This window comes from Microcebus murinus, chromosome 24, assembly GCF_040939455.1.
Source record: "Microcebus murinus isolate Inina chromosome 24, M.murinus_Inina_mat1.0, whole genome shotgun sequence".
NCBI lineage: Eukaryota > Metazoa > Chordata > Mammalia > Primates > Cheirogaleidae > Microcebus > Microcebus murinus.
In genome coordinates, this window is record NC_134127.1 from 4,218,741 (window position 1) to 4,236,369 (window position 17,629).

A 17,629-nucleotide genomic window follows, 5' to 3' on the forward strand; every position below is an offset into this window, starting at 1 on the left:
ACTAAGAGCTGGTGAGAAAGCCTAATGAAAATTTGTGGCGGGGGAGAGGAGAATGAGACAGAAATCTGGTAAAATAAGCCAGTACATGTTTGTTTCCCAAGACGTTATTTCCTCTAGAGTGTGTTATTAAGACTGGTAAGTCCTTATAGATAAGGTGCCATCCTAGATTGAATCAGTGATGCTTTTGAGGTGAAAAAAGTTAATGATTCTGTCATTATAAACACAAAATGTTGACTGTACAGTATTTACTCTTATTTTAAAAGGTGCTTATCCCTGCGTACCTATTAGAACAGCTAAAATGAAAAATACTCCAGGTACGGTAGCTCATATCTGTAATCCCAGCACTCTGGGAGGCTGAGGTGGGAGGATCGCTGAGGCCAGGTGTTTGAGACCACCCTGGGCAACACAGCGAGACCTCATCTCTACAAAAAAATTTTAAAAACATTAGCTGGGCATGGTATGGTGTTCTCTTGTAGACTTAGCTAGTCAGGAGGCTGAGACAGAAGTATCCCTTGAGGCCAGGAGTTCAAAGTTACAGTGAGTTATGATTGTGTCACTGCCTTCTAGCTTGGGCTGTAGAGCAAGACCCTGTCTCTAAAAATAAAGTAATTAATTAAATTAAATGAAAAATAGTGGCAGTACCCAATGCTGGCAAGAACGTGGAGAAACTGGATCTCTTATGCGTTGCTGGTGGGAATGTAAAATGCTATAGCCCCTCTGGACATTAGCTGAGCTATTTCTTTAATAAGTAAACATACAGGCCGGGCGCGGTGGCTCACGCCTGTAATCCTAGCACTCTGGGAGGCCGAGGCAGGTGGATCGCTCAAGGTCAGGAGTTCGAAACCAGCCTGAGCGAGACCCTGCCTCTACTAAAAATATAAAGAAACTAATTGACCAACTAAAATATATATAGAGAGAAAATTAGCCGGGCATGGTGGCGCATGCCTGTAGTCCCAGCTACTCGGGAGCCTGAGGCAGGAGGATCGCTTGAGCCCAGGAGCTTGAAGTTGCTGTGAGCTAGGCTGACGCCACGGCACTCACTCTAGCCTGGGCAACAACGTGAGACTCTGTCTCAAAAAAATAAACAAATATTCTAGAACCTTAAGAGGTCTAAAAAAAAAATAAAAAAAAAAAAAAAAAAAAAAAAAAAAAAATAAACAAATAAATAAGCAAGTGAACATACACTGACCATATGGTGGAGCAAATCACACTCCTGGCCATTTGTCCAAAAAAATGAAAACCTTTGTCCATGTAAAAACTTTTACCAGAACATTCATAGCAGCTTTATTTGTAATAGGCAAAATCTGGAAACAATCCAAATATTCTTCAGTGGGTGAATGGTTAAACAAACTGCAGCACATCCATGCTGTGCAATACTACTCAGAAATTTAAAAAGAATGAAGTGTTGATGTATGCAACAATTTTGATGGATCTCAAGGGAATTAGCCTGAGCTTTTTTTAAAAAAAAAAGATAATCTCAAAGGGTTCTGGATAATGCTATTTATAGAGCATTCTTGACATGACAAAATTAAGAGATGGAGAACAGAGTAGTGGTTGCGGGGGTTAGCATGGGATGGGGTAGGGGAGGAATGGAAGACTGATGTGATCAGAAAGGAATATCACAAGGAATATCACAAACTGTGCAGTAACAGTTCTGCATCCTGAGTGTGGCGGTGGTCAGCAATTCTGCAGCTGAAATATTGAATAGAAAGATATCCACAGACAAACGAGTGCGTGTAAAATTGGTGATATCTGAATAAGGTCTATGGATTATGCCAATGGCAGTTTTCTGGTTTTGATACTGTATTTATGTAAGATGCTACTACTGGAGGAAACTAAGTGAAGGTTACCGAAATTTCCCTTTACTATTTGTGCAGCTTCCTGTGAATATCAATAATTACTTCAAAATAAAAACTTTAAAAACAAAAGCAGGTTATTTGTTTCAAATTCAGGTCTTTTCTGGGTCTTACCCCAAACTCCCACAGCTACAGACCAGTGAGTGTGTTACATTAATAACACAGCTTCAAAGGCTTCCCCGCCCATCCCAGCGGTGTCCCTTGTGGCGTCACCTGGACTGTAGACGTAGTGCTGTCAGTAAGAAAAGGCAAGAGACCGTCACTCTTCGAGGCACTTGCACAAGGAAAATAGTGCCTGCTACACGTCCAACCATTTATTGCTGAAGTTATATTTTCAGTATTCATTTTAGTTAATTATCTTGGATTATACATGTGTTGTTAAGAAATGCTTTTTAATATAGCACAGTTACATATTGCCTGTTTCTCTGCAGGGCGAATTTGTAAACGAATATGTTGGTGAATTAATTGATGAAGAAGAATGCAGATTGCGAATCAAGCGAGCCAACGAGAACAGTGTAACTAATTTTTATATGTTAACTGTTACCAAGGTAAAATTGCTTTTTTTTTTTGGTAAGAAAAAGGAATTTTCTGTTTCATAATCCTAGGTTGAACGCAGTGTCTTTTGGCTTTTTTTTTCTAGGCAAGTTATAATGATTTGCAGTAGCCAGTGGGCTTATGCACTGTAATATGCTAATTATGCCAGAGTACAGAGTGCTTATGGAAGCCTTGCACATGTCCTGTGAGGCAGCGCTGTGATCGAGAATGGAACCAGGAGTAGGCTTAGCCTGTCGGGACTTTAGTCCCAGCAAGGCCTGGGCCTCAGTGTCCATTACTGAAGAAGAGTGTCGGCTCTGCGGTTCTAAGTTATAAAGTTCTGACTTAGCAAAAACTCTAAACTATTCTGTAGAGTGAAATTTTTTTTTTTGTAAGTTAGGAAAATAATGCGTGCTGCCATGACAAAAATGACAGTAAAACTGCTGGCTTAATCCATGCATTTGTAAGACCTATTTGACGCCCATTACTTCCGTTAGCTCATTTAATTTCCTCAGCACTTCTCTGATGTACAGAGGACAAGAAACCGGTGTCTGGCCAGAAGTGATTTGTTGAACATCTTGTTACGGTTTTAAGAGCCAATCCAAGGATCTAAGATTGGAAAAAAAAAGTTTTCAGAGCCAAGACTAGTACCTAAGTTTCCTGTGTTTTAAGCTATCTCTAAAACTAAGATTCAGAATATCATTAAAGTAAGAAATAGAGATCATTTAAAAGAAGTATTTTAACTGATGTGTCATTGTTTAACAGTTTTACAACTTTCATAAACATAAATTAAAGTGTCATTTTTATGATTGTGGGAGTCTTGCTCCTCCACCCCCATCCTCGCTGCCGGAGGCCCCTCCGGCCACCCCGACCACACTCAGGAGGCTCGGTGCGCTGGAGCGTGTCCAGATTATCAGAGTTCAAATTCAGCGGCCTAAATCTTCAGCTTTGTATACTGCATTTTTTTTTTTTTTTTTTTTTTGAGACAGAGTCTCGCTTTGTTGCCCAGGCTAGAGTGAGTGCCGTGGCGTCAGCCTGGCCCACAGCAACCTCAAACTCCGGGGCTCAGTGATCCTACTGCCTCAGCCTCCCGAGTAGCTGGGACTACAGGCATGCGCCACCATGCCCGGCTAATTTTTTGTATATATATTTTTAATTGGTCAATTAATTTACTTCTATTTTTGGTAGAGACGGGGTCTCGCTCAGGCTGGTTTTGAACTCCTGACCTTTGAGCAATCCGCCCGCCTCGGCCTCCCAGAGTGCTAGGATTACAGGCGTGAGCCACCACGCCCGGCCTGTATACTGCATTTTGAACTGTAACATAAGTAAAAACAGAGTAAATAGATTACTACTAGAGAATGTATCTCATACAATAACCCTCCCATCAAGCATATCTCCAAATCTTCACTTCAGAGAAGTTTCTCATCTTCCCATCTTCCCTCTTTATGGCCTAAGCTCTCCTCTGTCCACCCCATACTAGTTTTGCTTCCTACTTAGAGCAGGAAAGGAGGCGTGAGAGCAAAACACTAGAGTAGTTATCTGAACTTTGAGCTCTCTAATCAGAAAATGCCATTCCTAAACCCGTGGCCCACTAATGTTCTAGTTTGCGTCATTCTATGGTCTGTTTCTACAAGCAAACTTACAGAAACTAAATTCCACTTCATCCTAATTACTTTGACTTGCAGTTTATCCAATAAAGTAGAGAACTTGTTAAATTGCCCAGGGAGCGTCACGATTTCAGAGTTGTCAGTTGTCAAGCCTCAGCTGGTGGCCAAGTGCTGCTGCCTTGTGGTCTTTGACTGAGTTGGGTGTATAGAGGTGTATACTTAGCTTTGTGTAAAACGTACCTTCTTTTCCTTTCTGAAGGACCGTATCATTGATGCTGGCCCAAAAGGAAATTATTCTCGCTTTATGAACCACAGTTGTAATCCAAACTGTGAAACACAGAAGTGGACAGTGAATGGAGATGTTCGAGTTGGACTTTTTGCTCTTTGTGACATTCCTGCAGGTAAAGAAGTAACTTGCTCTTCATGATCCCCTCCCTGGGAAGAAAGTGTGTCCTTTGGAGGCAGGACATTACTCTTCAGGCTTGATGCCCAAGTACTTATTCCAGTATGAGAAAGTGTTAAGTTTAGAATTGAGTGTTATCTGCCAATAAGAGGGAGAAATCTATATCCTCAGAAAGGAATTTGGCAAGAGCCTTTATATAAGAGGGGGTGTTATAGAATTCTGTGTGGATGTAGTTCTACTCAATTAATTCTCCAAATTATTGCTGTTTGTACAATGTAGACAGATGTTGTTTTCTTTTTAAAACATTTTTAAAGTGATTAGCGTGTGTTAACATCAACTGATTTCTTGGTTTTTGGTTTTTTTTACTTTGTAAAATCATTCTGTTTCAAATTAGACATAAAAGTCTCTGAAGCCAGAGCTATTGTTTTCTTTTCTTTTCTTTTCTTTTCTTTTCTTTTCTTTTCTTTTCTTTTCTTTTCTTTTTTCCTCTCCTCTCCTCTCCCCTCCCCTCCCGTCCCCTACTCTCCCCTCCCCTCCTCTCCTCTCCTCCCCTCCCCTCCCCTCCCCCCTCCCCTCCCCTCCCCTCCTCTCCCCTCCTCTCCCCTCCTCTCCCCTCCTCTCCTCTTCTCTTTCTTTTTGACAGAGTCTTGCTTTGTTGCCCAGGCTAGAGTGAGTGCCGTGGCGTCAGCCTAGCTCACAGCAACCTCAATCTCCTGGGCTCAAGCGATCCTCCTGCCTCAGCCTCCCGAGTAGCTGGGACTACAGGCATGCGCCACCATGCCCGGCTAATTTTTTCTATATATATTAGTTGGCCAGTTAATTTCTTTCTATTTATAGTAGAGACAGGGTCTCGCTCTAGATGCTCAGGCTGGTTTTGAACTCCTGACCTCGAGCAATCCGCCTGCCTCAGCCTCCCAGATTGCTAGGATCACAGGCGTGAGCCACCGCGCCCGGCCCATCTAGCATCTTAATAGCAAAAGTCTCTTCTTTGTTAAGTTTGTAGAAAAATGGGTGAAAAGAAAAATGCTATACCTAAAACAGATTTAAACTATGTTTTTCAAGCCCAGCTAGAGGAAAGTGTAGGAGGCCTTAGTTTGAATCTCTGGATCTTTGGTATATATAGTAAGCCTTCGTTTTGAACTTTTATTTGATCATAATATAAGGCATTAATTACTGAAATAGTATTGTCATAATTCCACAGTCATATTGTTCATTGAGAAGCTAGTGTGAATTAGCTTTAGAAAAGAGGGCTAACCTACAACCTGTTTTTCTTGAGCATAGATTGCAGACTCTTAGTCCCTACCACATTGTTTTTGACCACTTCTGTGAAAAGGATATGAATTCTTTTTAGGGTACGTAGTGTTACTGTAATTATTGGTGGATGGGAATGTTTTCCTTCAGTTTTTCTCCTCTTTTTTCTTTTTTACCATCACTGTTTTTAATGAGGTGGAACATGGGAAAGGGAAATATCTTCATGTTAGAATTATGTCTCTTTTTTCATTATGACAGTGTGTCTGTGGCAGCGTTTCTCTTACCCATGACTAAAGCATGAATATTTGTTTCTCTCCTGTTTCAGGCATGGAGTTGACATTTAATTATAACCTGGACTGTCTGGGCAATGGCAGAACAGAGTGCCACTGCGGGGCAGATAACTGCAGTGGTTTTCTAGGAGTGCGGCCAAAGGTCAGTTGTGCAAGTGCCCCCTGCTGACAGGAGATGAGGAGCGGGGCTGTCCTGTGGAAGAAGTTTGTTTGTGACCATCTCGGGAAGGTGCTGGCCAGTGGGCCCCTGGCTTAGCCTGTGGTCACCAGCTGCATTCACCAGGAGTTTGGGCTCTGACCATCCTGGGAAGCCTATTTCAGTGAGGACTGTTAGGTTCTAAAAATGCATTTGTATTTCAGACTGTGAATTTGCCATTAGCAAAATCCAAATTAAAGCCTATTTCAAAATCCACAATATACTAAAATCCACTAAATTATATACTTTAAAGTGGTGAATTTTGTTGTATGTGAATTATATCTCAATGAAAAAATTCAGCAGGCCCTGTCTGAACATTAAAATGGGTTAAAGTTGCTTGGATTTACCACCACCCTTGCAATTTAAAAAAAAAAAGTGCCCTATTCAAAAGCCAGTGAAAACAAAGACTTTTGTTAGCGTGTCGTTACTGGCTAAGTCCTTCCAGTGTTTTTAAGCATGAATTCAAATGAAGGCGAGGTTGTAGGGACTGCCTCCCGTGTGGGCTTTGCACACTGTCATCTCTGACACTGTCACCCTTCCTTCCTGCCAGTCGGCGTGTGCGTCAACAGCTGAAGAGAAGGCAAAAAATGCTAAGTTAAAGCAGAAGAGACGAAAAATCAAAACAGAACCAAAGCATATGCATGAAGATCACTGTTTTCGATGTGGAGATGGTGGAGAGCTGGTCATGTGTGACAAAAACGACTGTCCCAAAGCGTACCACCTCTTATGCCTTAACCTGACGCAGCCACCGTACGGTAAGCTAGGCCTGCAGAGCCCTCCCTCTGATTTGTGTCTTTGCCAACTACGTGTGACTCAGAATGTATTCCACCCTCCTTAGAGGAGCCGCGGAACAGGAAACGTTGAATAGAACAAATAACAATAGCAAACAAATATTATGCTAGTGAAAAAGCTGTCTCCTTACACATCTGAACACCCTGTGGGCCAGCAAGGATGGATTTCTTATTCATTGTTATGTGACCACAGGTGGGTAGTTGGCACCTATGGCACTGGGTTTAGCTAGTAGCTCACATCCACACTAAATAACACACCGCATCTATATTTGGCTGAAATGTGGAGTTGTACTCAGTTTAATTCCGTCTCCAATCGGAGATGAAGGTGGGAACTTGGGGTTTTCGTGGGTAATTAAGACAGGCACTAACTTGGGCACTCTCCTCCTCCCCCCTGCATTAGGAAAGTGGGAATGCCCGTGGCATCAGTGTGACCAGTGCGGCAGCGCAGCGGCCTCCTTCTGTGAGTTCTGTCCACACTCGTTCTGTAAAGACCACGAAAAGGGGGCTCTGGTTCCTTCTGCACTGGAGGGCCGTCTCTGCTGCTCTGAACATGACCCCCTATCGCCTGTGTCACCAGAATACTGGAGCAAGATAAAATGTAAATGGGAATCACAGGATCATGGAGAAGAAGTAAAAGAATAAATGGGCGGTGTCCCCCCCTTTCTATTTAAATGAAAACAAATAGAGAATGCATTTAAAAAGAAGAGACTTCTACAGTGCATACAGCCTTTGCCATCAGAACTGCCTTACTAAAGCGAAAATGGGAAACCAGTTCATGCAGGCAGAAGCAGTTGGTGGTGTCTGGTTTTTCTGTTTTGTTGACTTAGGGATTCTTTTGTGGAGGGTCACATTCCCTTGATCTTTTCTTGCCTTTTATTGTGCTTCAATGCCTTTGCATCTGGGAAAAGAGAGATCTTCGCTTTTAAAATAAGAACAAAGAAAAAAGAAAGTTTTGTTAATGAGATAAATTTAAAGTCTAAGATGTGTTCCTTGGTTGTACAAAGCAAAAGAAACCATCATTCCTTTATTTATTTTCATTTTTAGGAATTTCGAGAAGTATAGTTGAAATAGTCTAATCAGTGTATGTGTGTGTGTTTTAAGTAGGAATCAGAGAAAGCCCTCTTAGAAAAGGGTATGATAATCTTTATATACCTCTTTGCTGAGCAGTAGGTAGGCTGACTTCTCTTCCCCTTCAAAATGCTTTTCATAGTCTTAGAGAAGCGCTCTATGGAAGTATTAAATCTGGCCTCTTGAAAACAAATGCCTCGATGGATTTTACCTCTGTGGTCTTAAACTAGGTGGGCTTTGTAATATGGTAACTTTAGCCAGAAAGGTATATAATGTGTGTTTTTGTTTTGTAGAAAAAAAAAAAAGAATGGATGTGCTCACTGATTTTTGAAATGTTTTCCATTGACAGGTTTTTTGATGAAGTGTGTTTATGTGGATGTGAAGGCATGTTGGAATGGTCATCCTGTTATCCTGACACACTGACAAAAGCAGCTAAAGGGAGATGAAAGGCACATACCAAAAGTTGGATCATAGAAGTACCATTTTCTGTCCAGTTTAATGTAGACTTTGGTCTGACTTGGAGAGAATTATGGGCATTTTATTTACCGTCTCTGTTTCCCTCTCCTAATCAAACATTTCCTGTGTCAGTTGACCATTCAATCATGTTTCTTGGTGAAACTACACAAATGAATTTGAATTGTATTTGAATAGATCTTTTGGGTTGAGTTCCTAATTTTGGGGGGTGAAAGTAGGACCATCCCCAAGTTATATGCAAACAATTTCTATTTAGTATTAATATTACCCATTACTTAAAATTGCTCCCATTGGGTAAGGGGAAGAACTTCTACTTTGACAGGGTACATAAGAGCCACACAAACACACTTCATCTTAGGAAGCACTTAGGGAAAACGCCCAAGAAAGTCAGTGTTAGCAAAAGTGGTTGACTGTGATGCTTGAATCTTACAGATACGAGTATACCAAGATGTCTGCTCACAAAACTCACTTGCTTTTAATGCTTAGGAATATGTATATTCCAGTATTCCTTGTATGAAATAATTAGTAATGTCAGACATTGTTGTAACACTGTACTAAGTAGAAGTCTAGGGTTAGCTTGAATGAACGTTAACTTCCTCTGTGAATTTTGACTGCTTACCATTGCTGGTACCTGGTAGCATTGATTTTCCCTCAAGAAGTACCTAGTAACCTTATGAAGGTAGGGAGGGCAGATGCTTTACTGCATTCCTTCAGTTGTATTATGTGTGTTCTGTTTTCTTATCAATTTAGAGCTCTTCTCTGGAAAGAAGAGAAAAAAAGTTGTTTTGTGCCTCTCCGTTTTTTGTATGTAAATGTGCAATTATACTGGATTTTCTCTTGTAAAAAACAAAACAAAACAAAAAAACCAACACTACAATTCTTTTACTTAAGCTCCTAAACTGCCATTTGCCTGATTGCAGCAATTAATTCTGAGGTGACTTATTGGGCTTCCAATAATTCTGTTGATTAGATATTGTCCCAAAAGAAAGAGCAAAATGGAAAATGCTATATACATGTTACCAAATGTAATTGCTATAAGTAACATGAAATACAGCTCACCAAAACACTAAACTTTGCTCTTGAGCAATTATATAGTTTAATTGTCCTTTTAAAAAATAATTTAAGAAAATCTAGGTTTTATCATACTAAAATTTTATTTTATATATATGATAAACATTTGGTTTTTTAAACTTATTAAGGATTTCCTTTAATATTCTAAATGCAACTCTTGTTGAAACAATATTCAACATGAAATCTTATCTCCTTGCTTTGTTTTAGATTTAGTGCTATTTAATATCTGATGACTTTTATATGGTAAGCCAGGGTACATCCTATGTACTGCACATACTTAGGTTTAAGTATTTTTCTGCAGCTTCTTCATTGTGTCACATTTTTTTTTTATACCTGTAACAGAGCTCTGCTGGGGTTGTTTAATCTTTTTTTTTTATGACTAGTATTATTGTTTCGCCATTTCAGAAAGCAGTGTAGGAAAAAATAGCTAACCATAGCTCTGAAGTCTTTGTCCATGAGTGTTCTTTAATGGTCTAAAAAGTGATTTTAGTCATGCCAGTGCCAAGGGGCTCTCGTCACACCTCCTTCGTGCCAATGTTCACCTATTTTATATATTTTAAGGATGCAGGTTGTGGAAATAGAAAAATGTGCTTCATGTATGCATAAGTGTACATGCATTGTGCTTGCCTATGCTACACCAATGAAATATTCTAAAAGACATATTGCTCATTCATAGTCTGAAGTTGGTATTTGTTAACTTTTAAATCTATATGTGGTCAGAGTGTAAGTAGTTGGCTTTTGTTGTTGTCCAAAAATGAAATAACTTAAAGCAGCATGGGACAATGATGGTATTTTTTAACCTCATGTAAATTGTTTGAAGGAAGAAGTGAATGTAAGATTTTTGATAATCAGCAGAAAGCTTCAGAAACTGGATCAGCGCGCTGGGAAACTCAGGCACTGTGCAGCCAGCGGGCAGGACCACTAGTGCTCTGAGGAGTCCGAGGCTGCCAGGCCGGCTGAGGAGGGAGGGTGGTGGCCCTTCATTCCTGGAATGCCGAAGCAGCTGGAGGCAGGGGATCGGGTCTTTAATGTCTAATCAGGGCTAGAGATAGGAGTGAGGTGGGTTTTATTTTCACTGTTGTTTTAACAAGTTCCTACTCTATCTTAATTCTGAAAAGTGAGCTGGCCTAAGCTGTAGAGAATAGGCTCAGTTCTGGAATCATTGAAACTCGGAGATTTGTGCATCTGTGTTTAAGTCAAGAACATATCTGAAAACTAACAGAATAAATAAAAAAATAATTGAGGGACTGAGGCTGCTCCCAGCTCCCGTCTGCCATTTCTGCATAGTGTTTGGAAACATGCCCGAAATAATGTGTGGGACTGAGATACTGAGTATGTAATCATGTACAGAACTCTCAATGGGACAAGCTGTTGGCCAGCTTTCCTGGTTCACAAAGTGGAGTTTCCTTTTTGAGTAGTTTCTTGCATGGTGTGTTCTAATCAGGGTCAAACCCAACAAACAGTTTGGAAGCAGTCCATCTAAACAGAATGTAGTCTCTGGACTGCCCAGGACTTGTTGCTTATCTTTCATTTCATTTCTAAATACAAAGCTCTTCCTTTAGCATTCACCTTAAAAATCAAGGCACTGCCTGCCACATGCCATGTCCTCTAACAGGATGAGAAAACAAGTTACCACGGAGTGCTCACAGCTTGGGAAGCTCACGTTGGATGTTCTTCTGTGTGAGGTGAGATGACATTGGAAAGTTGTCTTGTTGCTGGGCAGAGCAGATTAGACTTGAATCACTTTTTACAAGGCTGATGTATCCATCTAGCCACCGCCAAATTGTCCAAGTTGGTGTAGACATGTAGTAACCAAACAGAACAATTTCCTTCAGCCTAGGGCCACTTAGAATTGGTCTCTGCTTATTTGTAAACAAAAAGTGGAACTTTTTTCCATTTTTAGATGGACAAGGGAACAGATGCAATCAGACAGCTTGCAGTGAATTCACCAGTACTGAAAAGTTGAAAATGTATACGTTCTGAAATCTCACCAACTTTTACCTGGGGCGGGCTAGCGGGAGAAAAGGGGGTTCTAGGGTAGGGGAGGGGAACGGTAATGTTTACCACAGGTACGAAGTAGTCACTTTAACATTGAGACCTCTGCCTCATTGAATTCAGGTTTTTTAAGTACTTGAAACTCTTCAGATTCTCCTTATTTTACAGTTTCTTTTTAAATTTACAAAGTAGAAAGCATTGTTTTGTATACAGTTTCAAAAATAAATAGCCTAGTCTCTTATCCTCTTTAACTTGGAATAAAGGCGAAGTTCTGCAAATGGGAAAGAGTGTTCCCAGTAGCGATCTCAGATTTATTTTACACATTTGAGGAAGAGACTCCTGCATGAGATACCAGCAGCATTTTTATGAATACTTCCTATGTATGTTCTTTATTTTGTCAACCCTATCCCCAAGCACTTCTTTCCTTTTAATATATGTCTGTGTAGGAAAAAAAAAATTGCACTTAACGTTACACTCCTGAAATGCTGTGCGTAGCCTGTGTCTTTCAAAAACTATTTCCGTTTTTGTTTTTCCGTCAGTCCATTGCATAAGCGACAAGTTTGGGTGCTTGTGGCGTATGGGTATGAAGGGGGAGGAGGAAAGAGAATTATCTTCAGTAGGCTGTAAAAGTTATTAACGTGTACGTAAAAAGGGAAAATAGAATAGTTGCCAAAGTCATTTATTCAGTCCTTGGTTTTCTTACATGACATTACCGCATCTGCTCATCAGTGAGAAAGCACCCTCAGCTTGTACCGCTCCCCTTCCCTGCCTGCCAGCAGACGCGGTATGTGCAGATGGCTCTCGAGTATCTGTCAGATTGCCTGCAAGGTATTTATAAGGTATTCTTGTCAGCATAGAAGTGGACTGGATAAAACATTTACTTTGTTGTCATTAATATTATTTTATCTCATTTGTTCTTGTTACATGCCCTATGTTAAGAAAATCATATTGCCACTAATAACCAAGATGCTAAATGATTATTACAACTGGCTAATAAGCATCATCTTTTTATATACAAGGGTGTGTGCATATTTGGAATTGATATGAAATTTATTTGTACCCATTTGAGTGATATTGCACAACAGATACCTACAGATTCCGTTTTCATTTCCTCGTGTTCTTTATGATAATGATCTTTGTAGGTTGGTTATTTCTGTACTTTGTTTATCTGTAATAAACTTTGTAGACCCTGTGAAATGTTATTTTGCCTAAATCACTTGAGACTTGAGTCTTTAATAACAAAGCATCATTATTCACTAAAGTCAATCTCTTTTGAGTTTCTGTGACTTGGCTAGCTCTTGACACTAAGGGATTAGTGTTGATTTTCCCTGGGGGTGTTCCACTAGGGCATTACTGTATAATGACTTGATGTTGCCACATAGACTTCAAGATATATATTTTGAGGATTTTGTTGATTTGCTTATGTTTTATTGCATAGTGTGAAACGCGTAAAGCTTGGTTAGCAACCTGTATATAGATAGTTTATTGTTGGCTAGTCATAGTGTATTTAGGGTTGCCTGTAATATTTAAGCTTCTTACTGATGTGTGTGCTGGTAGGAACATAATTTTTGTATATTTACTGAGATATGTTACCTTTTTTATTTTACAAATACTTTGGAATTCAAATGTGTTTTTCTGCTTCCGTGAGGATTAATTTGGAAAGGTTTTTAATGACATTCCACTGATTTCAGACTTTGCTTGAGATTGACTTCAATAAATTGTCCTGTATGTCCCAAATTGAATGTGGGCTTTTTCTTCTTCGTAATTTTCCGCTGCAACTCTCTGGGCAGTAAGACTGGATCACAGGGTGTCTCCAATCTCGGCCTCAGAGCGCCGCCGCCCGCGAACAGATGTGGCTCTGAAAGTGTGTGTTTGCAGTGTTGGGGACTCGGGACAGTCCCCGCGCCCCGCGGGCCGTGCGGTCGGGGAGGGGCGGGGACAGCGAGCGCCCGTCGGGCCCAGGCCACCCGCGGGCACGCGCGCCGTCCCCGCGCCGTCCCGCCCCTCCCCGCGCCGCCTGCGGCCACGCCCCTCCCCGCGCCGTCCCCGCGCCGTCCCCGCCCCTCCCCGCGCCGCCCGGGGCCACGCCCCTCCCCGCGCCGTCCCGCCCCTCCCCGCGCCGCCTGCAGCCACGCCCCTCCCCGCGCCGTCCCCGCCCCTCCCCGCGCCGCCTGTGGCCACGCCCCGCGCCGTCCCCGCCCCTCCCCCGCGGCGCTCTTCGCCGCCTTCCCGTGAGCGCCGCGGGCGTGGGCGGGGGCGCGCGGAGACGGCGCGGACGGCCAGCGCCCGTCGTTCCCGCCCCGCGCCCGTCGTTCCCGCCCCGCGCCCGTCGTTCCCGCCCCAGCGTCGCGGCGCTGCTGCGGAGGAGCCGTGGCTGTGCCGGAGCCCGCACGTGCGGGCGGTGTCTGTGCGGGAGGCCGCCGGCGACCGAAGGCCCCCTGCGGGGAGCTGCCCGCTCCCTCGTCCACGCGCCAAGATTTTGCTCCCCGGTGTCCACACGCCCCAGACCTGGGCTTACAGAGCGGGCGACAGCGCCCGGTGCGCCCCTCCCCGCGGACGCTCGCCGCCGCCTTTCCTAGCTCGGGCGTGCCCCGGCGGCATCGCGCGTCCCTCCCGCTGCCTCCGGCCTTTCTCAGGGAGGCGGACACAGCCACTGCGAGCAGGCCTGCCTGGTGGCCCCTCGGGCTGGTGCTGTCTTTTTGGGGCTGGGCGCTCAGGAAGTGGCTGGGGCTTCTGGAGCCCGATGGGGGCCACTGAGCTGTGCGTCCGCGAAGTGTGTCCCTCCGTGCCCCACTCGTTACCCTGCGAGGAAGAAACAGCGCCGCGAGAACTCGGCTTAAGCCATGCCCAAAGGCCCGGGGTTGTCTGTGGCCCAGCACTGCGGCTCCGCCTGCGCCACAGAGTCGCGCGATGACCCCGCCTGCCTTCCCCCGCGGACTGCCTTCCCCCGCGGACTGCCTTCCCCCGCGGACTGCCTTCCCCCGCGGACTGCCTTCCCCCGCGGACTGCCTTCCCCCGCGGACTGCCTTCCCCCGCGGACTGCCTTCCCCCGCGGACTGCCTTCCCCCGCGGACTGCCTTCCCCCGCGGACTGCCTTCCCCCGCGGACTGCCTTCCCCCGCGGACTGCCTTCCCCCGCGGACTGCCTTCCCCCGCGGACTGCCTTCCCCCGCGGACTGCCTTCCCCCGCGGACTGCCTTCCCCCGCGGACTGCCTTCCCCCGCGGACTGCCTTCCCCCGCGGACTGCCTTCCCCCGCGGACTGCCTTCCCCCGCGGACTGCCTTCCCCCGCGGACTGCCTTCCCCCGCGGACTGCCTTCCCCCGCGGACTGCCTTCCCCCGCGGACTGCCCACAGCAGGGGCTCTGCTTTGCAGCTGGCTCTGAACGGTGCGCTTGCCAACACGACAAAGCTGACAGTAGGGAGGTGAGTGGCAGGGGCCAGCCGGGCCTGCCTCCGCCCCACCCCATCAGGAGAGGTGCGCAGTGGGACTGTCACACTTCCTTCTCATCCTCTGCTCCGTCACTCCAGGCTTTCTTTTCTCATTCAACACTTACTCCCTTCCTTGTACCTCAGTCCTGCAGGTGACACTTGGGCTCTTTTCCGCCCTGAACGGCCTTTCCCATCAACAACCACTCCCGTACAAATGCAGTCCTCGGAGCCCCGGGGATGTCAGGAAACAGGCCTTGCATCACCCCCTGAGCTCTGCACCCCCCCACACACACAGCCCCAACCCCGGAAAAACTGTCTTCCATGAAACCGGTCCCCGGTGCCCAAAAGGTTGGGGACTGCTGCTCCAGAACACCTCCTGAAGTTGCAGTGCAATTTACTGTTTGCCCTAAAAAGTAATCGTGTGCTAGAGTGGGTTGTTTCTCTCCAATTTAGATGTTGATCTTGGAAGTAAGGCATTTCTCTTAGTGTGGTCACTATCCTAATCCAGTCACATTTTTTGTCTGGGACCCTATTTGACCAACAGTTACTAGGATTATTGGTGTCTGCTACAACTGAGAAATAATTTCTGGAGTTGTGAATGATCTGTGTTCAAACCATGCCTATTTCTTCCAGGCCACGCCCAGATTTCTTCTACCGCTGCTTCCCTGATGGGCTAGCTCATTCCGACTTCACTGCACAGGGGATAAGCACGTGGTGCATGAAGGCAGAAAGAGCTTCCCTAGTGGACATTCTTCCTGTACGAGTATCATACACTCCACTTCTCTGCTTACTGTTTTTGCATCTCTGAATTTAACCTAGGAAGCTTGTAGGGATGGGAACATCTGACTATTCTTGTTCTTGTTTCTGGAAATTGGAAAACCCCTTTCTTTAACAACCCTACAATTTCACACGCCTGAGCCTTGCCTATTGAGTAAATATTAAGGGTGGCAAAGTAGTTTACCTTCATGAGGTTTGCATTATTTGCCTAGATCCTGCAATCTTGTAGTGGTAATAAAAATACTAACTTTATTGAAGAGTTACTACGTATCAGGTGCTTTAAAACATTTTCTTACCTCATTTATATCTTAGAATAGCCCAATGTGGTGGATACTATTATTTTTATGGTTCCCATTTATAGATGAGGAAACTAAAGCATCGAGAAGTCCTATAACTAGTATTCCAAAACTACTTTCAGATAAAATATTATCAACTTTGGGACATAGAGTCCGTTTTTCCTCTTGTTTCCTTTTCCCTCACAATCAATGATTTATGCCAGAAGTATACAAAAAAGGGATAAAATATGCTCATGCTCCCCGGCTGCCTATTTAGAGATGAGTGAAGTAGCTTTCCTTTGAAAGGCATGCACTAGTTACACATGTTTTCTATTCCAGTTGCATTTGCTGGTCTGGCCTTCGCTTCCTTCCGTGTGGCAGGGAAGTTACACCACAAGGCCCTGGGAAGTCTTGGAGGTTCTGTGCCTTTCTGTCACCTCTACTTCTTGCAGCTGTGACTGCACCGTCCCACACCTGTGACTGCAGGCATCACTGGCAAGATAAGCAAAGTAATCATGCCGTAGAAGCTTCCATATTTCACTCATCATTTTATCCCTAGCACCCGGTGCAGAGGAAATGCTTCCTAAATCTCTGCTGAATGAATGAACAAATGAATGAGTGTGGATGGTCTAGGTTCTACACTAAGAGTATGCATTTAAAGCTGTATGGAAGACAAAAATTAACCTTTTAAAGAGATTACCAAGAGGAATGTCCTAATTTTTCCATCATTTGAGGCATCATAAAAATTCAAATTAAACTGCATCTATAAGAAAACCTCAAAGCTCAATTTACTCTCAAAGTAAAAATCAAGTTCGTTGTCATAAGACTTCTGTTCAAACCCAGAAGTCAAATTCAATAAAACATTATAATTAAGCCAAAGAAATTTAAGGATATCTTCAACGAAAAGCCACGAGTCCAAAAAACGTTGGCAGTGCTGCCTGGAGATCCTCAGGAGGCCTATTTTAAAGAATAAACTAATTTTTGTGAAGAGAGGCAATTCCCGAAGAGAGGAGTGTATTCCTCCTTCTTGGACTCTTGAAATGGTGAAAACAGACGGATGAACAGCATCAAGTGAGCTTTTATTATTCTTCTGAATGAAAGTTCTAATTTAATTTATACTTCCTTAACTAAAGATGTGTTTTGATTTGGTGTTTAGAGAGCAATCTGACTAACTGTATGATCAAATTGAGAAAGCCTAAAGTAACCAGAAATCTGGAATGTAGGTTTTTCTTAGCTGTAACAAGTACTGTGGAGGGCCACGTGTTTTACACCATGTGGTATCTGACATGATCCAGGAGCCCAGTACGATTAAGGAAGACCCCACTTCGTCTCTCTGCAGATGTACTGGCCGGTGTCTGCTGCCGGCAGCACCGCCCTCCTCTGACTGACGCGTTGTGCCACAGAGCGCTTCAGGACACACCTGCACTTCCCACTGCACACAGGCTGCCTGGTGATTCGTGTTGTTTTGACATTTAACGACTGAATCCACCTCAGTGGAGAATAGGTGAATCAGCACTCTTAACGGGAACATGCACAAGACGAGACACTCTGGCCTTTTTGACCCTCCCAGGGTACAAGTGGAGACACAGGCACACCGTGTTCTGCCCCCAC

At 44.0% G+C, this 17,629-nt stretch overlaps 1 protein-coding gene across 3 annotated transcripts in view; it reads left to right on the top strand.

Moving 5' to 3' along the window:
- Window positions 1-13,273, top strand: part of NSD3 (nuclear receptor binding SET domain protein 3) — a 103,827-nt gene extending 90,554 nt beyond the window's left edge. For 2 of the 3 annotated variants that reach the window (XM_012762969.2, XM_012762972.2), the window contains 5 exons: window positions 2,288-2,404; window positions 4,257-4,398; window positions 5,977-6,083; window positions 6,688-6,892; window positions 7,329-13,273. In XM_012762969.2, the coding sequence (XP_012618423.1) occupies window positions 2,288-2,404; window positions 4,257-4,398; window positions 5,977-6,083; window positions 6,688-6,892; window positions 7,329-7,570 (813 nt within the window). In that variant the 3' untranslated portion in view covers window positions 7,571-13,273. The remainder of the gene's footprint in view (window positions 1-2,287; window positions 2,405-4,256; window positions 4,399-5,976; window positions 6,084-6,687; window positions 6,893-7,328) is intronic. The other variant, XM_012762971.2, reaches the window with a different exon arrangement.
- The last annotated feature ends 4,356 nt before the right edge of the window (window positions 13,274-17,629 follow it).